The sequence below is a fragment of the Elaeis guineensis genome, chromosome 5 (genome assembly GCF_000442705.2).
Source record: "Elaeis guineensis isolate ETL-2024a chromosome 5, EG11, whole genome shotgun sequence".
Taxonomy (NCBI): Eukaryota; Viridiplantae; Streptophyta; class Magnoliopsida; order Arecales; family Arecaceae; genus Elaeis; species Elaeis guineensis.
The window spans coordinates 19,743,859-19,766,455 of record NC_025997.2 but is presented as its reverse complement, the minus strand read 5'-3'; the positions used below and the strand labels follow the sequence as shown (position 1 = coordinate 19,766,455).

Below are 22,597 nucleotides of genomic sequence, written 5' to 3'. Positions count from 1 at the left end.
TTAGCGTGCATGTGGACAAATTGTGGGCTTCCAGGATTGGGCAGGTTAGGTTGTGGAAGTAAATCGTTTTGAAACTAGAGATATCCTTGGTCCAGGCTTGCCCGATGTTCATCCCTACCACAAAGTGTCAGATAGCCATCTCATCCAGAAAAGTTGCTACAGTTTTTGTTCTGGTCCATTATGCGGCCCCACCAAGCCGAACACCTTTTAACTTGTCTAAGTCATCAAATAGATCACATAACCTAACAAGTAACAACCGCTCCTTAATCGTACCATCCAGCCATCCAATCAGTGGTGCTATTGGGTCGGTTCGGACCCAGAAATCTCTAAACCCGGAGTCTAGTCTTGTTAGGGAGCTGCTAATAATATTGATACATGCTCTTTTAATTCAAGATTAAGATTGGATGTTTCTTTCAAGTCCAAAATAAGGATTAGTATTTGATAATCTCTATACCTTGATACTTGTATAATAATTATAAAGTAAAATCAATAAAATTTATAAAAAAAATGTATGCCATATATTAGAGAAATTGTTAGTTTCTGGTTTGAGTTGGATGCGTTGGATTCGCTTCAAAATATCAATCTAAATCTTAATGTGTGATTTAGTAATGCTTCATTTGTTAGAGTACCAACTAGCATAATTGGCAAAGTTATTGGAGGTTGGTTCAAACGATCAATGAATTGGGCCCCAGTCCTGCCCTCCTTTGATCTGGGTTTCTACATGTCCTGGAATCAAATGTGTTTATGAGACTCAAATTCTGACTCAAAAAATTTTGGCACAATTACAGATTTATTTCGACTCCACACATGATCACATGACCCATAAATCTAGGGATTTAGATTGGATCCTAATTAAAGCAGCTAATGTTTGGGCACCGTCGCAAATCTATTTTTAACTCCACACATGATAACATCACATAAAAAAAAAAAAAAAGAAAAGAAAATCCTGACACAAACCCAAGAATCGATGGATTCAGATCGGATCCATCTCTCAAGGACAGTCCTCCACGCAAGCCCGTGCCACCGGCCGCTCCATCCATGCCATCAACCCTATCATGTCTGGAATCGCCCACTTGAGATGCGAATCCACGGCCACGCCGCGGGAAGGCCGATAAGAGTTTGATACGCATATTTTACTTCGCCAACGGTGTTTGCGCTTGGGGTTGCTTCACGGCTCCGGCTGGAAGACCCAGGCGCATGATCCGAGAAAAGAGGGCACCATTTTCTCCCCTTGCTCCGCTTCTTTCTCCTGTCTCCACCCGTTTTGCCCAGATAGAACCGTCTCCCACTTTCCCTTCTTGTTTTACCCTTTCAAAGGCTTCGGTAACGACCACACACCAAAAACCGCCAATTTTACTTGATACCTTTCTTCTTCCACCCTCCTACTCCACAGCTATTTCTATCAACTTTCTCACCCAAGTAATCCTCTCCAGGTATTCCTGATATCTTCAAGCCTTTTTCCCATGTTTTCAGTTTCTTTGTTTAAGCTGATGGTCCAGCGCTCAGTCTGATGTTTTATTGCTGCTTACGCTTGTATATTTGAAGTCGATCATTTGCATGCATGTAGGTGAAGGAATTTGGGCAGCAAATGATGTTTCTCTTTGAGTAATATCGTCAAACATGTAATATGGATGCAATGAATTTGTTTTTGCTAGTGCTTGTGATATTTTCTTTTCCTTTTTTTTATTAAGTTTCGAATTTTGATGGTGATTATGAAGGCTTTCAATGAGATCCAAGACTGAACCTTTTTTGTTTTTGTTTTTATTGTTACTTTTTTTGCCTTCTGCTTTTGCTATGTTTGCTTGGTGAATATTATGGATGCATGGAATGTTCTAAGGTCGCTTGTGGAAATTTTGTGGTTTATTTGGTGGAGTGAGGAATCTAGTTAAGTATAATGCAGTATTTATACAATGGGTATGATCCCCCCCTCAGTTTTGATGATGTCCATGAGAAAATTATACTTGATGTCCTTACTTTTGTGGTTTGAACTCTCTTAGAAAATGTTGATGAAATCACTGCAATGCCTTTGCATTTTATTGAATGTGTGGAATTTCATCAAGCAGAAAGCTGATAGATCAAATGTTTAGCTAGTGTCATTTGTAGTTGACCTATCCTTACTTTGATTTTGACAATATCTATAACAGAATTGTACCAGTGTTTAATTCTCTAAGTCTAATGTGTGTTTTGAACGCAAAGAATTGAAGTGCTTCTGTTTAATATGTGTAAGATACCATAACTCACAGTATTGGTTCATCCACTTTGTTATGAATGATCTTCTGTTTACTTGCTCAATTTGACCTTACAGAAAAGAAACTGTTGTTGTGCTGCCACACCATATGGAAATAAATGAGTAAACAGACAATGCTGGATCTTTAGGGGCTGACTTTTGATGTATGATTTAACTCAAAGTGAGACAATTTGCATTTTTTTATTTCTGTTTAAGTTCTTTTTGGGAGCAACAATAGAGCATTATCATTAAGGAGTCAAATAGGCAACTTGTTCTTCTTGCATGTTGGTGATACCATCTCCTTCTATGTTATTAATACGTCTTGCCTTATATATCACTGCATTCCTTAATGAACTGCCTCCTCCTTTTGTTGTAGAAGTCATCTTAAAAGACTTGCTCTCTGTTGATCTTCTTCCTAGGCCGTATTCTTATTAGTGTTCAATCCATGGTGCGAGGTACTTTTGGTTTTATATGTTTTGTATGATTCTGACTTATTTGTGAATATTTATTCATGGTGGCATAATTGATTTGATATGAATCTGGGTCTGTTTCTAAGTTGGCACGAAATGTTTTTTTGGGTCATCCAATGCTATAGCGTGCAAGAAATACCTCAGCCTATATAGACAAACAGTAGATGACTTTGATCATTATGAATTAGGATTTTTGTGTATGCATCATTGATAAATTTGTTTATGTTATATTGGAAGATGCAACTCCAAATCCTGAAAAGAATATAATATAATATGAGATCTGGGAAAGGCAAACATTTTTGCAATAGAAAATTAATCAAAACCATAGAAAATTTATAAATCCTTGGAAAATTTTCGGGTTCTAATTCTGCTGCCAGATTTTTGTATAAATAAATCTCAGGTCAGAAATTCACATTAATCTTTTTATGCTTGCATTTTCAGGATCAAAGCCTGTGACCTTGAAGCACAGTCTATACTCTGTCATGATCTTGTCTCTTTTTAGTTTTTAAAAATCAACATGGGGGCAAGTTTCATATGAATTTCTGTGACACTAGATTCTTGATGCTGGATCCACTGTCTTCACAGAATGTCCTTAGCTGCTATTTGGTCGGGAAATTTTCATCAAATAAGGAACAGTCTTGGGAGCAATTGTTGTTTTAAATTGTTTAGGCTTCATACTGAATTTATTCCTGGAAAGGTGCTTGATGCCAGAAGATGCAACCCACGATCTTTCACGACAAGATCAGAAGGGAGGAATTGGAAATCGCAGGGCAGTAAATCAAGCAGCATCAATCTGAAACTTCATGATGGAACTGTCGGATCATCAACAAATATTAATACAAGCCAATCGCAGCTTCATGAATTTAAAGCCATTCAGTGTTATGATCTCCAAGAAAAGATTGCTGATAACAAAGTCATCATTGACCGGCCTGCAACCATTCTTGTGTTTGATATTGAGACTACTGGATTCAGCCGCCGAGATGGAAGAATTATTGAGTTTGCACTTCGTGATCTCATAGGGGGAAAGAATAGTACATTCCAAACCCTTGTAAATCCTGAAAAAGTTGTACTGAACACAGATGTTCATGGCATTAGCTCTTGCATGGTCAACAGGCCTGATGTCCCAAGGTATGGTTCCTCTACATACTGAATTTTCTAGCTTTCTTTTCTTCTCCTTAGTCTTCATGGTTCATCATGGGGTTCACAAGCCTCATTAAATGGGCCCTTGTATTTGTAGTTGGAGCTTCTAAGTTGGATGATGAATAAATTTAAATACAATAACTGGAGCTTCATGAACTTATTTAATACCATGATTCTACACAAAGAGCTTTTAAAACTACTTTTATTTGAATCATGCACTACTCTTTTTTGTTGATGTTAAAATCTAAAAGGTCTGGTTCTATTTTCTGGGAGAGCGAGTGAGTGAGAGAGATGCCCTTTCCATCTGATTTAAGGTGTTTGTGATGGTAAATAAGGCCTGCTTATGACATATAGCATTAAAATATAAAATGACATGCTGTAAAATCTGAATCAGAGAAAAGGTAATTCTGTAAGAGGAAAAAGAAGAGTTGAGGATTGACGTGAAAATTGCTCTAATTTTATTGCAATTTGGGGATACTGCATATAATCTGGGACAATGATTCTTGCTGTTGCTTTGTTGCAAGGGGATTGGCCCTGGAGTTTCATCCAGCATGAGCAAGCATATATCTTGCTTTTTATGTTTTGTGATGTATATTTACTTATTTTGGTCATCAAGTTCTTCTCATGTATTCATTTGTATTATACCTAGTTGTGGTTCCTGAACATTACCTTCCTGGTTTTACAATAGGTTTAGGGAATTGGTTCCAATCCTACTGCAATATGTTAGGAGCCGCCAAATGGCTGGCAAACCAGTTCTATGGGTTGCTCACAATGGGCGCCGGTTTGATGTACCTTTCGTTATCAATGAATTCCAACGTTGTTCTGAGGATGTTCCTGCAGATTGGCTGTTCGTGGACACACTTCCTCTTGCACGCCAACTAGTCAAGCCAGATGGTAGGTAATTGTTTCTTGTATTCTGTTTTGTATGGTAAGCCTAATGCCTGTCTACTGCTTGGTTTGTCTTGGTTATTTTCAGTTATATGAATTTTCTTGGTTTCTATGGTAATCTTTCTAAAGCTACTGCCACTCGAGATCACACACAATGCATACACAGAAAAGGAGCGTCAATTGCAAAGAGCTATATTCCTTTAGTATTTTAATAATGTAACTATGAGGAACTTCAAAGTCACTATGTATGGCCAGTGAAACATGATAAACAAGGTTTGCTGTGCCAGTACCGAGCCCTATAGTGGTGCCAACTTATTACTGTGTCGGTGCGGCCAGTTCAGCGTATTAAATATCGGTATGCCCACCACACTGCATATACCAGTACCAAACTAGTATGGTATGATACGCCCCGTACCATCCGGTTCGATACAGTATAGCAAACCTTGATGATAACCTTAACTATCAAACCTTATCCAGCTATTTGCTTTGGCTTAGCTACAAATTTTATGAATTTTAAGAAGCCCTTTTTTTCTGATTTCCTGGTTAAATCTGCCTGAACACATGGAGATTTCACAGTAACTGAGTTATATAGTTGCTCTTATTTAAGTAGGTCTTTGCAAGTATTCTTCTTTATACTGGCATAAAAGAGGTTTATTAGATCTGCCTTAACCACGTGGAGACATCACATCTGATTTATGTAGTTGCTCTTATTTAACTAGGTCTCTCTGGTTCTCCTTATAATTTATCTTTGTTATGCTGCATAAGAATGGGATACCAACCACGGCCTCTTTCTTCAGTTACTCTTTCCTATACAAAGTAATCTCAAGTGGAAATATAGAAACTGTTCAGGTCTGAGATCACTGTTTTAACTGTTAAAAACCAGATGGTCTTATAGCTCCCTGAAGTTCTTTTGGGTATGAAGAACAGAAAACCTGATCTGCATAACTTCCGAGTGTTTAATTTTTGTGAAGCTTTGATCAAGTTGCTCTTTCTTCTCTGTGAACATGTTATGATTGTATTACTCCTATGGTTCCTAGTCAATTCATCTCTTCTGGCCTCTTATGTTGCCTAGATCATTTTTGGGGTCGTTTTAGTACATAGTTGCCTAAAAAATGACAAGTCGAAGAAAACAGAAGGAAACAGAAGCGAGCACTAGCTACTTCAGTTTTTGAGCTGTGATTTAACTGGAATCAGGTGTTAGTAGGTGAATGAAACCAGAAATTGGCAAACTTTCTGTCAATTCTTGACAAAATTGACCGGCAGGTAATGGGTTTGCTAATCATAAAAGAAATGAATTTCCTCGATGGTTGTTCATGCTTGATCGGACTCAAATCGATGTCTTAAAACGACCTAATTTTGCCAAATCTAAACCTGATTCTGACATAGGACTACATTAATTTAGAGCTGGTTTAACTCCAAGTATAGACTTCCAGTGGAGCAATTGATATGCGGCAAACCTTATGGTTATGCATGACAATTGAACTGGTTGAATTCAGTTAATTTGCACAATCAGCATCTCTGATTTCCAGGGTATTTTCTGTGATATATGTCATCATTTTTTTAGCTTCTAATTATTGTAATTCGATAGAGAAAGTACTAAAACAAAGGTACATATCATCATCTCAAGCATGCTAAACTTTGCCATTTCTATTTTTGCAGGATCAAAGCTGACCTCTTTGTCACTGAAGGCACTACGTGAGACTACGACATCCCTTTAGTTGGGCCTGCACACAGAGCAATGCAGGATGTGACAACGTTATGTTACGTACTCCAGAGAATTACTTTCGATCTGAAGCTGACTGTTCCAGAGCTCATGGATAGAGCTTTCCCGGCTTCGAACGTTAACAAGGTCCCTCCGTGACAAGTCCAGCTGAAGTCTCCAGCTTAAAATTAAGTGTAAAAGCCAAAAATCTCATTCATGTCCCAAGTGATCATTAAGCATTGCTGTATCACGCTGTTTATTCTTGTCGGCATACTATTTAATTTGTATTGGACTGTAAAGTCTGAATAAAGTTCAGTAATCTACCGTCTTCTCTGAAATGTTCAACTAAATTGAGTTTTCTAAACCTTTGTAATTGGGAATATCAGGATGCTAGTAGCTGAGTGAGTTCTAACCGACTTGGCTGTGGAATTTTTCTTTCCATTATTTAAAATTTTTGCGAAACATGAAAGATAAAGTGCTATTTTTTAAGAGTTGCTAAAACTAACCAACTTGCTTTCGTTGAGAGTGAACTCAAGACCTCCGCTTACTAAACGTGTGCTCTAACCAACTGAGCTACGAAAGCTTGAAGGGGAAGGGGGTTATAATCATTTATATTAGATAATAATTGGTTTATCTGCTATTAATCCCCCAACGCCGCTGATCTATCATTTCTTGAAATAAGAGTAAGTAAGTCTTCTTCATTAGAGATGGTAATTTTAGCTAGCCTATCGGTATTTGATTAAAACATGGGGTGGGTATGGTTTTGAAAAAAATAAAGTGGATTCAGACAATGATATATTCAGATTCAAATTGATCCGATATAATTTTAATTTATTTTTTTTTAAATTATAATTACTTATAGTACTTACATAATAAATTTCTTATCTAATCTAACATGTATATCTACTTGGTCCAATCTGATCCCATCCGAAACAGATATAAGATAGTTATAAATATAAAATTTTTAATTACTGATCAGGTATGGATATTGATCAATTTAATCCATACCTGATCTATTGTCATCCCTTCATGCATTTTACATCCTCATCTCTTCCCTTCGTTTCCAACTACTCGCTCTGCCACTTGCAGGGATCTTCGAGTCGACGGTGCTACACTACCTTAAAGGTAAGCTCCTTTCAACCCAGTCTCATGGCGATCAATTTGAATTACTCCTCTGATACTAGGGTTTTTCTCACGATCTACTAATTCATCTCTGATCATAGTACTATTTTCCCAAATTATTGTGATCAAAAGCAATTTGGCCGCAAAAATCCAAGCTAGAACTCAGAGAAAACAGATCTCGATTTGTGAATTCATCAAGATTGTTTCAATTTTCTTCTTATTCTGATGAAATTCGTGGCGACGAGAGATTGTAAGGATTCATGGGTAGAAATGAAGGGAAGATCAATCTGTCAACATCCCAGAACTCGACGGAGGCGATGGTCTACTTGTGCTACTCCTTCGACGATGACGAATCGACTCCAGAGTTGGCCGAAAGGATTCCTAGCCACTGGTTTGAGATGCAGAAGCACCAGATCATCCTGGTGCTCCAGTAGATGGCCAGTTGCTACAATGACTGCTTCTGCCACCTTCAAGCTACCCTCTCCAATCTCGACCTCTTCTATACGACAATATCCAACTCACCACCAACCACCTCCACCTTACCTTCCTCAAGGAGTTGGAGACCTCACCACTGTTATTATGGCTGGCCATGAATCCACATCTCCAAAGTTACAGGAGAAGCCAAAGATTGTTTGAGGAGATGGTGCACAGGAGGTTCCAATCTAGATTTGGAGCTGATACCACCAGGGGAATAGGATAGCGGAGGCAGAAAGGGTGGACACGTGGCAGCCTGCCAACGAGCATCTCAATTTGATCATGTTGGTTCTTGAGCATCTCAATTTGATCAGGTAGTTCTTGACTATAAAATAACATGCTGCGGATTTGATCGACTGTGCCGGTCTAAAATTGAAAATAAATATTAAATATAAAAATATTTATAAAAATTATAAAAAAATAATTATAGAAAAAAAAAATAGATAGAAAAAAATAGATTAACTTAAAAAGAATAAAAATCAAATGATGAGCTTGACTCCTTTACAAAGATGCCTCGTAAAGAAGGCTTCAAAATAAAAAAATATTTTTTTTTTCTTTTCATATATTTTTTACACCAAAAGAGATGCCAAATTTTTTTTAAACAGAATATCACATGTGTGAAATGTTGACTTCTACGATAGTTCAAAAACTAAAATCTACTAAAATACAAATTCTAAAAATTTTTTTGATACAAAAACTTTAAATTTTTAAAAAGACTAATTAAATAGAGTTTTAAAATATTAAACTAATAATCAATTAAAAAAATCTCAATTAGATTGGGACTGACAATGAATCTCAATATTTCCTTCGTTGCAAAGTCCCTTTTAATAATATTGAATTTATCGATGTCGTGAAATATCATGGTACTATTGCCATCATTGCTGTAATAATAGTAATATATAATAACTATCGATCAATAATTAAATAACATAACTTCTTTATTAGCTTAAATAATAATTTCTTTACCGCTTGTTTTCTTCGATCCATATGTCGAAGACAATGATTCCTGCAATACTTTCTTTCGGTATGACTCCACAATCACGATGCCGAGATTCCTTAAAACAGGTGTTGCTCTTTGAATTGATTTTGATGATTACAAAGTATTTGAGGGATTACTAATGATTTTGGCTTGAAAAAAGATTTATTGTATTTCAGGGGCAAAATTATAATTTTATCAAGTTCTGATTCGGAAGCCTCAAGAGCAAGAACGCAAGATTTGTAATCTATTGGAGGTAATTTTAATATTTTTGAATATATATTTTAAAAAAAATATGTTTATATATTTGAGTCGACTCATGACAAAAGGGACTGAACGGCACGCCAATTCTTTGGCTGGCACACTCTGTGAGTCGACCCCATGAGTCGACCTCTGAGCATGAGTCGACCCTATGAGTCGACCTCTGCTGCTGTGTAGGCCAAAATTACAGAATAGTCATTTTTGTTCTGTGCCATAGAAGTCGACCCCATGAGTCGACTCATGAGCATGAGTCGACCTATGAGTCGACCCCTGTGACGAAAAATTTCGCAACTGCTAGTTTTCAGCTCTTTTGGCTGCATTTAATGCCCATTTAATGTGCTCCAACGGCTCTATTTCAGCTCAGATTACTCTCCACCATTATTTGAAGTTATAAAAGTACTTAAAGGAGGGAATCAACAAGGTTTTGAAAAGGTTCTTCAAGCATTCATTTCAACCCTAAGCAAGAGCCCTCTTAAAAGTTCAAGAAGCTTTTATTTCAAGTTCACCAACCCCTCAAGAGCTCATTCAAGTCTTCAACCATCTTAGAAAAATCAGAAGAGCTTCGTTCTTATTGTGTAAAGTATATTTAAAGCTTTATTTGCTCATTAAAGGAGCTACATCTGTATTTCTATGTGATTAACTGTTATACTCTATTTTGAGTTGATATTTTATTTTAGAAGGATTTCAAAACATAAAAGATTGATCCGAATCTTGAATCGGATTGTATTGGATTGGCTTGTGTCCAAAAAATAAGTGTTCTAGCTTGGAATAGCTAGAGTCGGAGGTTCCGACGTTGTATTCGGGTTGAATACGGTTTAGTGGATTTGAATTCCAAGTAGGAGCTTGGGAGTGGACGTAGGTGCAAGGTTGGCACCGAACCACTATAAATCTTTTGTTTGTGTTGTGCTTACTTGCTCTCCTTTTAAATTTTTTATCTTCTTGCATTCTTGCATCCACTTCTACACCTTGCATAAATTTTACTCTCCACATTTATCCTGCTTATTGTTATAAAATCCTCATAGTTGTAAATTAACTTTAAATTTTTAGAAAACCAATTACCCCCCCTCTTGGGTTGCATAGCTGGGCAACAAGTGGTATCAGAGCTCGGTGCTCTAGCCCTATTTGATTTAACCATCAAAGAGCTAAAGATCTATGGCAACTCAAGTTGGCACTTCACTAGCCGAGGGCAGTCCACAAACCAACCTCCACTTTTCAATGGATCAAATTATACCTATTGAAAGCTCAGATGAAAATCTTTATTCAAGCACTTGACTATGATATATGGAGTATCATAGTAAATGGACCACACACACCCACTAAAATAATTGATGTATGGAATCAATCAAACCCGAAAAAGAATGGGATGAGGTTGATAAGAAAATGGCTCAACTAAATGCTAAAGCCATGAATATTTTGTATTGTGCTCTAGATGCTTATGAATTTAATCATATTTCAACATGCATGTCAGCTAAGAAAATATGGGATAGATTAAAATAACTCATGAAGGAACTAATCAAGTGAAGGAATCAAAAATCAACATGCTTGTGCATAAATATGAACTTTTTAAAATGGAGCATGATGAATCAATAACTGAGATGTTTACTCATTTTACTGATATTATTAATGGTCTAAAAAGTCTTGGTAAGTCTTATTCTAACAGTGATCTCGTAAGAAAGATTCTTAGGTCTTTACCAAGGACTTGGGAGGCCAAAGTGACCGCAATCAAGAAGCCAAAGATCTGAATATCTTATCCTTGGAGGAGCTTCTAGGATCACTGATGACTTACGAGCTAAGCATGAAACAACACCAAGAAGAAGATGTCAAAAAGAAGAGGATAATCATCCTCAAATCCACTGCTCAACCTGATGAAGAATCCGATGATACAGAAAATGAAGAGCAGGATGAAGAAATGGCCCTCATTACTAGAAGGTTTAAGAAGTTCTTGAAGAAAAGAAGACAAGAAATGAGGAAGAGGCCACCTACAAAAGGGAACATAGCAAAGAGAAGGATAAGGAGCAACTCCTTATTTGTTATGAATGTAAGAAATCGGGACACTTTAAGTCTGAATGCCCATAATTGAAGAAGGGTCCCAAGAAGTACAAGAAGAAGGCCATGATAGCTACATGGAGGGAAGTATGAGTCAAGTTTCGAAGAAGAAGACTCAAATGAACAAGCCAACTTGTGCCTTATGGCACATGAAAATAAGATAAATACTGAAACTCCTATTGACTTTACCTTTGAAGAACTTCATGAAGCATTTTATGACCTAATTGATGAACTAAAGAAGTAGGGGTAAAGAACAAAGAATTAAAATCAAAGAATCAATCTTTACTAAAAGAAAATGAGAGTATTTCAAATGAAAAATTAATCCTATCTCAAAAAAATCTGAACTTAAAAAATGAGATTGCCAAGTTAAAACCAATGGTTGAAAAGTTCACTTTAAGTTCAAATAAACTTCACATGATACTTGACAATCAAAAGGCCATTTATGATAAAGCCGTCTTGGATATAACCCTTTAAAGAAAAAAAATTTCTGAAAAATATCTTTGTAAACTCATCATACAACAAGTTTTCAAATATAACTTGCTTTAAATATGGTAGAATAGACACAAATCCTATTCATATTTTTCTAACAAATCTAAAAATTTCAATATAAAAAAATATGGGTTCCAAAAGAACTATTATGACTAACCAAAAAGGATCCAAAAAACTTGGGTACTAAAGTCAAAACTTGATTCTTGTGTATAGGTGTGTCTTGCATCCAAAGAGCAAACCGGAGATGGTATCTTGATAGCGGGTGCTCAAGACACATGACTGGTGATGAATCTCAATTCATCACACTTGATGCTAAAAATGGAGGGATGATTACCTTTGGAGACAATGGCAAAGAAAAGATCATCGGTATAGGTAACATTGGTATCACTCCCTCCAAGTATATTGAAAATATTTTATTAGTAAATGTTTAAAATATAATTTATTAAGCATCAGTCAATTTTGTGATAAAGGATACAAAGTCATTTTTGAATCTTCATTTGCATTGTAACTAGTCCTATTAATGAAGGTATTAAATTTGTTGGGCATAGACATGGTAATGTTTATATGGTAGATTTGAATGATCTTTCCAAAATAAACATACAATGCCTAGTAGCCTTGAATGCCAAGATTAATGAGACTAGTTGGTTTGGCATCGTAGGCTTGCACATATTAGCATGCATTCACTCTCAAAACTTATTAAAAAGGAATTGATTATCGGCTTACCCAAATTGAATTTTGAAAAGATAGAATTTGTGATGCATGCCAAATGGGTAAACAAACACGAGTCTCATTCAAATCTAAAAATATTGTTTCAACTTCTAGGCCATTAGAACTATTGCACATGGATTTATTTGACCCACTAGAACTACTAGTCTAGATAGAAAACGATATGATTTTGTGATTATTGATGATTTCTCTCATTTTACATGGATCTTCTTCTTAGCACATAAGGATGAAATTTTTATGTTTTCTCAAAATTTTATCGAAAAGTCACAAATGAAAAAGATTTTTCAATTCAAAATATTCGAAGTGATCATGGAACCGAATTTGAAAATCAAAATTTTGAAAAATTTTGTGATGAAAAAGGTATTGACCATAACTTTTCAGCACCTAGGACACCCCAACAAAATGAGATAGTAGAAAGAAAAAATAGAACTCTTGAAGAAATGCCCGTACCATACTATGTGAAAGCAACCTTCCAAGATATTTTGGGACGGAAGCAATTAACACGGCATGTTACATATTAAACCATGCTTTAATTAGACCAATTTTAAAGAAAACTCCTTATGAGCTTTGGAAAGAAAGAAAATAAACATTGCATATTTTCATATTTTTGGTTGTCGATGTTTTGTTTTGAACAATGGTAAAGAAAGACTAGAAAAAATTGATGCAAAATCCGATGAAGCAATTTTTTTTGTTACTCCTCTTCTAGTAAAGCTTTTAGAGTTTTCAACAAAAGAACTTTAATAGTAGAGGAGTCAATACATATTGTTTTTGATAAAACTAACGATCTTCCTTCAAGGAAGAATGAAGGTATTGATGATGCAGATCCTCTTATAGAAGGGATGAAGGAGATCACTCTAAAAGTCTCAACCATTCAAGATGATGAAGAACATGAAGACAAACAGGATGAGGAAGGTGAAAAACAACAAGAACAACCTCTAGGTACAAATGATCTATCTAAAAATGAGGTATGATCACAATCACTCCAAGAACTAATCATTGGTGATCCTACACATGGTGTAAGAACTCGCTCTTCACTTAGAGATGCATTCAATCATTTTGCTTTTGTCTCTCATCTTGAACCTAAAATCATAGATGAAGCTGAAAAAGATTATAATTGGATAAATACAATGCAAGAAGAACTTAATCAATTGAAAGAAATAATGTATGGACTTTAGTTTAAGATCTAAAAATTATTCAATAATTGGCACAAAATGGTATATAGGAATAAATTGGATGAACATGAAATGTGATAAGAAATAAAATAGATTAGTTGTAAAAGGTTATAATCAAAAAAAAGAATTGATTTTGATGAGACCTTTGCACCTATTGCTAGATTAGAAGCAATTAGACTTCTACTTGCATATGCTTGCTTTATGAATTTTAAGTTATTCCAAATGGATGTCAAAAGTGCTTTTCTAAATGGATATATTGCTGAAGAAGTTTATGTAGAACAACCTTCAGATTTTGAAAATCATGCTTTTTCTAATCATATTTTTAAATTAAACAAAGCATTATATGGTTTGAAACAAGCACTAGGGCTTGGTATGAAAGGCTAAGCAAATTTTTGCTTAATAATAATTTTTCAAGAGAAATGTAGACACAACCTTTTCATTAAAAGAAATCAAAATGATATATTAGTTATACAAATATATGTTGATGACATTATTTTTGGGTCTACTAATGAAACTCTTTGTCAAGATTTTGCTAAGCTCATGCAGGGGAGTTCGAGATGAGCATGATGGGAGAATTACATTCTTCCTCGGACTCCAAATCAAACAAACAAAGGAAGAATCTCTATCACCCAAATAAGTACACAAGAGAACTACTCAAAAGATTTGGAATGGAGAACTCTAAAGCAATTGGTACACCCATGAGCCCATCATGTAAGCTTGACAAGGATGAAGGAGGTAAAAATGTAGACTTAAAATTTTATAGAGGCATGATTGGTTCTCTATTGTATTTAACTGCTAGTAGACCAGATATTATGTTTAGTGTTTGTCTTTGTGCTCGCTTTCAATCAAATCTGAAAGAATCTCACTTGAATGCAGTTAAAAGAATCCTTAGATATTTAAATGGTACACAAACTCTAGGATTATGGTATTCTAAGGACTCATCAATTGACTTGATAGGATATTCAGATATCGATTTTGCTGGATGTAGATTAGATAGAAAAAGTACTAGTGAAACTTGCCAATTTTTTGGAGTTAACTTAATCTCTTGGTTTAGCAAGAAGCAAAACTCGATAGCACTATCTACGACCGAGGCCGAATACATTGCAACCGAAAGTTGTTATGCTCAAATCTTGTGAATTAAACAACAACTTGAAGACTTTGGCATCAAACTCAATAAAACTCCCATAAGATGTGATAACACCAGTGCTATAAATCTAACTAAAAATCCAATTCAGCATTCTAGATCAAAATATATTGAAATTAGGCATCATTTCATAAGAGAATATATCCAAAATAAAGATATAATTCTTGATTTATTTGTACTGAAAAATAATTGACTGACATCTTTACCAAGGCCTTAAGTGAAGATAGATTTTATGAAATTAGGAGAGAACTAAGAATCTTTGATCCATCAGCTTAAGTATCTCTCTGATTTCAAATTTTTAATGCCAAAAATTTATTGAACCAAATCTATTGAGCTCAATTCTCATTTTTCTTAAGAGCTCAAAAGCTCAAAACTATCATTCACATGATCAATATTTGGGTAAACATCCTTCTCTCAGAGTTTCAAATTTTTTTAAAATTGTTCCATCATTTTTTGAATTTTTCTATGTCATGAGTCGACCCCCAAGGTCGACCCTAGGGTAATCTTGTAATTTTGTCAAAACCCTTCGGACGCTCTCTTCTTATTGAAAATTTTTTTTTGAGCTGACTCAGCCCTTCGTCTTCTTCCTCCCACCAAACCAAAAGCTCTCCATCTCTTCTCCCTCAAACTAAGATTTCTCTCAAATATCTCCTCCCATCGATTTTCACTCCTCAAATCACCCGTTAAGGAACCAACTTCCTCTCCTCTCCCTTCCTCATTTGGGGCGGTTCGAGCTTGCCCTAGAATCATCCCTCTTCTCCAAATCGATGATTTAACTCCTTAAATCTTACCTTTTTCCTTCCAAAATCCTTTCCTCTCTACCTCACATTTAGTCTCCTAAGCTCCTTTCAAGTCTCTCTTGACCTAATGGCTTCCAAAATGAAGCTACCGCAAAGAAAAAATCCGTTCGCGGGTTGGAAGACAGTGTGCGCAGAAAGAGATTAGCAATCGAGCCCTCTCCTGCTCCAATCCCTGCTCCAGGTCCTGCTTCAGCTTCCACTTAGTCTCCAATCAGCCAAGCAAGGTACCTCTCTCTGATCGAAAAGTGAAATCCAAAAAAATATTGATTTTAAGTTTTTTGAAAAAGAAGGTTCACTATTGGATCGAAGATTAAGTATCAAGGATGAAAATTTTACTGCTCTTTAAAGGAAAATACTTATGTCGATCTAGTCAGAGAATTTTACTTAAATTTGAGCTATAGCAATGGAACAGTGAAATCTACAGTAAAAGTATTGATGTTATTCTTGATCCAGTCCACTTGGGATAGATACTGCATTTGCCTTGTGAAGGCTATACCAATATGGAGCTCCCTATTAAAGAAGAAGGAATTAATGTTATCTTAGGGAGAACTTATACTGGAAGTCTAAATAAATTGGAAGCAAAAATTCTTTCTGTTGAGATGAGGCTATTACATCACTTGGTAACCAAACTGTTTGTCCCTAGGAGTGATAGACACGACCTTCTATCTGGTAGGAACATTTGCATTATGTACCATGTGATCACACAACCCCCTGAACCTTCTAGCATTGATGTTTGAGGCCATGAGGGAACCTTGAACAGGTCCAAAGCTCACTTGCCTTTTGGTATGGCACTCACCTTAGTTTTTAGAAGGTTCAGAATCAATTTTGAGGGGGAGGCAGTTGCTAGACTATCTCATTCCGACACCATCAACCGCCACACACTGCATCACATGGGTTTCTCTAAGACTGATGGCGGTTGGACAAAGGATGTTGTGGAGAGAGTGGAGGATAGAGCAGAGGAGGAGGGACCATCTTCACCTCTTTGTGATCACAGAGCATCCCAGATATTCAGTTCATATCTGATCATGAGGCTGGTCCTTCAGAGTCTGTGAGGAGGCATGCTTCAGTTCCACAGTCAGAGAGCAGGGCACATCCTTCAAAGTTCAGACTAGCAGATGATCAGATTGAGATGATGTCCTAGCGTGTTGCCTCCATTCTATCTTAGCAGTTGCCACTTCAGTCTTTGCTCAGAGATCGACATCCAAGGTGACTCAGATCAGACTCTGATCCCTCACATTTCTTTTATTTTCTAGATGCTTACTGATCAGTCATACGCATTGAGTAGCTTGAGAATGTATTTTGAGATTGACAGGCAGAGTATTAGACTTGCAGGGGCAAGTATTAGCTTTAGCCCATCTCCAGCGCATGAGGATACACAGAAGTCTCAGACCTAACTGCAGAGGTGGCTAGACTTCGAGGAGTCTTAGAGAGTGGTTTTGACTTCTTGAGGAGAGAGATCAGGGGCTCCAGTGAGAATGCTTTTACTCAGTTCAGTGCCCTGATGCAGTCTGTATTGAGAGCCTTGGATCTTTTGGACACCATCAGACTTTTTCTTATAGCACAGTCCATAGCTTCTCAGGCTTCAGGATCCTCTCACCCCTCTACTCGTGCTGGTACCTCTACCCATGGCCGAGGCAGATGCGGTCAGGTCGTGCCTGTGGACTTGATCCTACATCTCCTCACCCTATCTCTAATTCTTCAGATTCTGATCCCTCTAGCCATGACATCTATTAGATCTAGATTAGTTTGTCTCCTATGTCTAGGATCTATCTTATGGGCCTTGTATTTGTTGGCTAATTAACTCTTGGATAGTTTCTATCCATGACTTTTATATTTTGAGTTGACTCATGTGTATTGGGACACCTTTTGTATTCAGTCATTTTGAATATATATATATATATGTGTGTGTGTGTGTGCGCGCACGTGCTTTGACTTTTAATGAATGTCTATGAATATGATCAAATTGAATTATTTTAATTATAAGATATGAAAAATAACTCATCTTAGTGCTGAGAAATACTATGAATTACAATATCTTCTAGATGAGCAAGTTGATATATCCTTTATGTTTGTTATGTTGAGGGGGAGTAGAGAAATAAGCAATCAAAAAAGGAGACTAAAGAAGTAAAATATGGTATCAAAAAGGGGGAGTAAAGAAAATATATCCTTTTTGTCATCTTTCTTTTCTTTTCTCTATCCTTAAAATCCCTTAAGATCTTAATTGATGCTATCAAAAAGGGAGAGTAAAGAAAATTTATCATTTCAAGATCTCTTAAAAGGAGGAGTAGAGAATCTTAATTGATGCTGTCAAAAAGGAAGAGTAGAGAATCAAAATCGAATTTGAGCAATAAGTAATAAAGAAATGAGCAATAAGCAATAAAGAAATCAGTAATAAGCAAAATTGTTAAGCAAATATGTCAAAGAACCAAAATCGTCAGCTCTTTTTTTATCTAATTTTCAAAGCAAATGAACTTATAAGCAAATTTCAAATTGATCTTCAAACTGCTTATGATGCATTTTCGTTCAAATACTTGGCTATGATATTGAAGTGATGCATCTTCATAAATTTGAAATTCATGTTCAATGCTTTATATATGCTTTTGCTTAAGTATTTTGTCATCATCAAAAAGGAGAGATTGTTGCTCCTTGAATTATTTTGATGATTACAAAGTATTTGAGGGGGTTACTAATGATTTTGGCTTGAAAAAAGATTTATTGTATTTCAGGGCAAAATCATAATTTTATCAAGTTCTGATTCGGAAGCTTCAAGAGCAAGAACACAAGATTTGTAATCTATTGGAGGTAATTTTAATATTTTTGGATGTGTATTTTGAAAGAAAATCATGTTTATAAATTTGAGTCGACCCCATGAGTCAACTCATGTTAAAAGGGGCTGAATGGCATGCTAATTTTTTGGCTGGCACACTCTGTGAGTCGACCCCATGAGTCAACCCCTGTCCATGAGTCGACCTCTGCTGCTATGTAGGCCAAAATTACAGAACAGTCATTTTCTATTCTGTGCCACAGAAGTCGACCCCATGAGTCAACTCATGAGCATGAGTCGACCCTATGAGTCGACCCCTGCGACGAAAAACTCCACAACTGCTAGTTTTCAGATCATTTTGATTGCATTAATGCTCATTTAATGTGCTCTAACGGCTCTATTTCAGCCCAGATTACTCTCCACCATCATTTAAAGTTATAAAAGGTACTTAAAGGAGGGAATCAACAAGATTTTGAAAAGATTCTTCAAGCATTCATTTCAATCCTAAGCAAGAGCCCTCTTAAAAGTTCAAGAAGCTTTTATTTCAAGTTCACCAACTCCTCAAGAGCTCATTCAAGTCTTCAACCATCTTGAGAAAAATCAGAAGAATTTCGTTCTTATTATGTAAAGTGTATTTAAAGCTTTATTTGCTCATTAAAGGAGCTACATCTATATTTCTATGTGATTAACTGCTATACTCTATTTTGAGTTGATATTTTATTTTGGAAGGATTTCAAAATATGAAAAGGTTGATCCAAACTTTGAATCGATTGTATTGGGTTGGTTTGTACCCGAAAAATAAGTGTTCTAGCTTGGAATAGCTAGAGTCGGAGGTTCCGACGTTGTATTCAGGTTGAATATGGTTTAGTGGATTTGAATTCCCAAGTAGAAGCTTGGGGAGTGGACGTAGGTGCAAGGTTGGTATCGAACCACTATAAATCTTCTTGTTTGTGTTGTGCTTACTTGCTCTCCTTTTAAATTTTTTTATCTTCTTGTATTCTTGCATCCAGCTTCTACACCTTGCATAAATTTTACTCTCCATATTTATCCTGCTTATTATTATAAAATTTCATAGTTGTAAATTAACTTTAAATTTTTAGAAACCCAATTTATCCCCCCTCTTGGGTTGCATAGCTGGGCAACATATGGGTGATGTTGTATTTCTTCATCAGGGTTGTAAATGTTCGATTACAAAAATATGTTCCCTGATCACTTATAATGTCTCTAGGGATTTCAAAATGAGAGAAAATATTTTTTTAAAAAATTTGGTAACAATTTTACCATCATTCAATCTACACGGCATAGCTTCTACCCATTTGGATACATAATCGACAGCCACTAAGATATATTCATTTTTGAAAGAGTTTGAAAGTGGTCCCATGAAATCGATTCCCCATACATCAAAAATCTTAACAACTAATATCGAATTTAATGGCATCATATCTCTTTTTGTGATCCATCCTACTTGTTGATATCTAGTGCAGCTTTTACAGTACTCATGTGCATCTTTAAACAAATTGGGCCAGTAAAATTCATATTGAAGAACTTTTTCAGCAGTTTTCTTGGCTCCAAAGTGGCCACCACAGGCTTGGTCATGACAAAAAGATAAGATACTGTTGATCTCGTGGTCCGGGATATATCTTCTAATGATTTGATCAAGACATTATTTAAAAAGATATAGATCATCTCAAATAAAATATTTTACTTAGGCAAAGAATTTATGTTTGTCCTTAGTGTTCCAATAAGAAGAAATCCTACCAGTGGCTAAATAATGACAATATTAGCATACCATGTTCTTTGGTCACGGACATGAGTTGTTCATCAGGAAAAGACTCTTCTATTGATGGTTCGTTAGAGGGTGCATCAGTCAATCGGGACAGATGATCAGCCACTATATTTTCGATTCCTTTCTTATTCCTGATTTTAGATCAAATTCTTGAAGAAGTAAAATCCATCGGATCAAACGTGCTTTTGCATCTTTCTTTGTCAAGAGATGTCTAATGGCTGAGTGATCTGTGTATACAATGACATGTGACCCAACCAAATAAGATCTAAACTTTTCTAGGGCAAAGACAATAGCCAAAAACTCTTTTTCAGTGGTTGAATAGTTAAGCTGCGCATCATTAAGGGTTCTACAAGCATAATAAATAACTTATAATAATTTATCAATTCTTTGTCCTAAAATAGCTCCGATGGCATGATCAGATGCATCACACATGAGTTTAAAGAATTGAGTCCAATCAGGTGGATGAATGATGGGTGCAGATGTCAATGCCTTTTTAAGATGCTCAAAAGACTCGAGACACTTAGAAGTAAAATTAAATTTGATGTCTTTAGCAAGAAGATTGATTAGTGGTCGAGCTATTTTGCTAAAATTTTTGATGAACCTCCTATAGAAGCCAGCATGTCCTAAGAATGAGCGAATTTCTTTGACTGATTTGGGTGGTGACAGATTTGCAATCAAATCTACTTTGGCTTTATCTACTTGAATTTCCTTCTTTGAGATAACATGGCTAAGTACTACACCTTCTTTGACCATAAATTGATATTTTTTCTAATTAAGCACTAAGTGTTTCTCCTTACACCTTTTTAAGACCAGTCTTAAGTGATGTAGGCACTCAGAGAAGGTAGAGCCAAAGATAGAAAAATCATCCATGAATATTTCTATAAATGTCTCAATCATATCAGAAAAGATGCTGACCATGCACCTTTGAAAAGTAGATGGAGCATTACATAAATCAAAGGCATACGTCTATAGGTAAAAGTTTCAAATGGACAGATAAATGTGATCTTCTCTTGGTCCTCTGGTGCTATAGGAATCTGATTATAGCCAAAATATCTATCAAGAAAATAATAAAACTCATGTCCAGCTAACCTTTCCAACATTTGATCAATGAATGGTACGAGAAAATGATTCTTTCTTGTGGTCGCATTTAATTTTCTGTAATCAATACAAACTCTCCATCCAGTTTGGACTCTAGTCGGTACTAACTCATTTGCTTTATTTTAGACCACTGTTACCCTAGATTTTTTAGGCACTACTTGAATTGGGCTAACCCATGAACTATCTGAAATAGGGTAGATAATTCTATTGTCTAGTAACTTGAGAATCTCTTTCTTCACTACCTCCTTCATAGCTAGGTTAAGTCTTCTTTGGGGGTCTCTGATTGGCTTGGTTTCCTCCTCTAAATAAATTCGATGTTGGACAATTGAAGGGCTAATCTCTTTGATGTCAGCCATGGTCCAACCTATGGCTTCCTTATTCTCTTTGAGGACAGTTAAAAGTTTTTTCTCTTGGGTTTGATCTAGGTCTAATGCGATAATTACGGATAGGGTTTTTGATGGACCTAGATATACGTATTTGAGATGCTGAGGGAGTGTTTTGAGTTCTAGTTTAGGTACTTCCTCAATCATGGCTTGTGTATAGGTTCATCCATCCTCACAAGTGATTCGATAAGTGGTTGCCATTATGGATGAACTCTCTAATCATTAGATGAAGATATTCATAAGCTATTTCAAATTCTTGATCTGACCAGAGATTACAGTCAAAATCTTTTTCCCCTAAGTCAATGGTCTCATAGATCTCATCCCGAATCAGATTTACATCAACGAATTGATTCTTTTTTTTTCAAGATTGAAAATATTAAGATCAATGGTCATATTTTCAAATGAGAATTTCATGAGTCCATTGCGACAATTGATTAGGATGTTGGTGGTCGCTAAGAATGGTCTTCCTAAGATTACTGGAATGTGACCTTTTGAATTAATCACTGGTTCAGTCTTGAAAATCACAAAATCTATAGTATAAATGAAATTATTTACCTTGATTAACATATTTTCCACAACTCCTTTGGGGACCTTCACTAATCGATCTGCCAATAGCAATGTCATTTCTGTACGCTTTAATTCTCCTATCCTCAATTTTCATAGACCGAATAAAGTAGGATATTCACACTAGCTCCTAAGTCTAATAAGACCCTGTCAATGATGGTTTTCCTAATAACATAAGAGATTGTAGGGAATCCTAGATCTTTGTACTTAACAGGCATGTGGCTTGATAGATATGAGCTCACACTAGCCGCCAAGAAGGCTTTCTTGGGAACATTGGAGGTCTTCTTCATTGTGCATAAGTCTTTGAGAAATTTGGCATATGTGGGAACTTGTTGGATCATATCTAATAGAGAGATATTCACTTT

The 22,597-nt window shown here is 35.9% G+C and overlaps 1 protein-coding gene across 1 annotated transcript; it reads left to right on the top strand.

Moving 5' to 3' along the window:
• Positions 1 to 973: 973 nt before the first annotated feature.
• On the top strand, positions 974 to 6,765 carry LOC140858112 (exonuclease DPD1, chloroplastic/mitochondrial-like). The gene is given in 6 exon segments (XM_073257687.1): positions 974 to 1,433; positions 2,604 to 2,682; positions 3,139 to 3,825; positions 4,526 to 4,731; positions 6,385 to 6,423; positions 6,426 to 6,765. Coding segments are annotated over 4 exon segments (948 nt in total). The 5' UTR covers positions 974 to 1,433; positions 2,604 to 2,682; positions 3,139 to 3,283; the 3' UTR covers positions 6,587 to 6,765.
• The last annotated feature ends 15,832 nt before the right edge of the window (positions 6,766 to 22,597 follow it).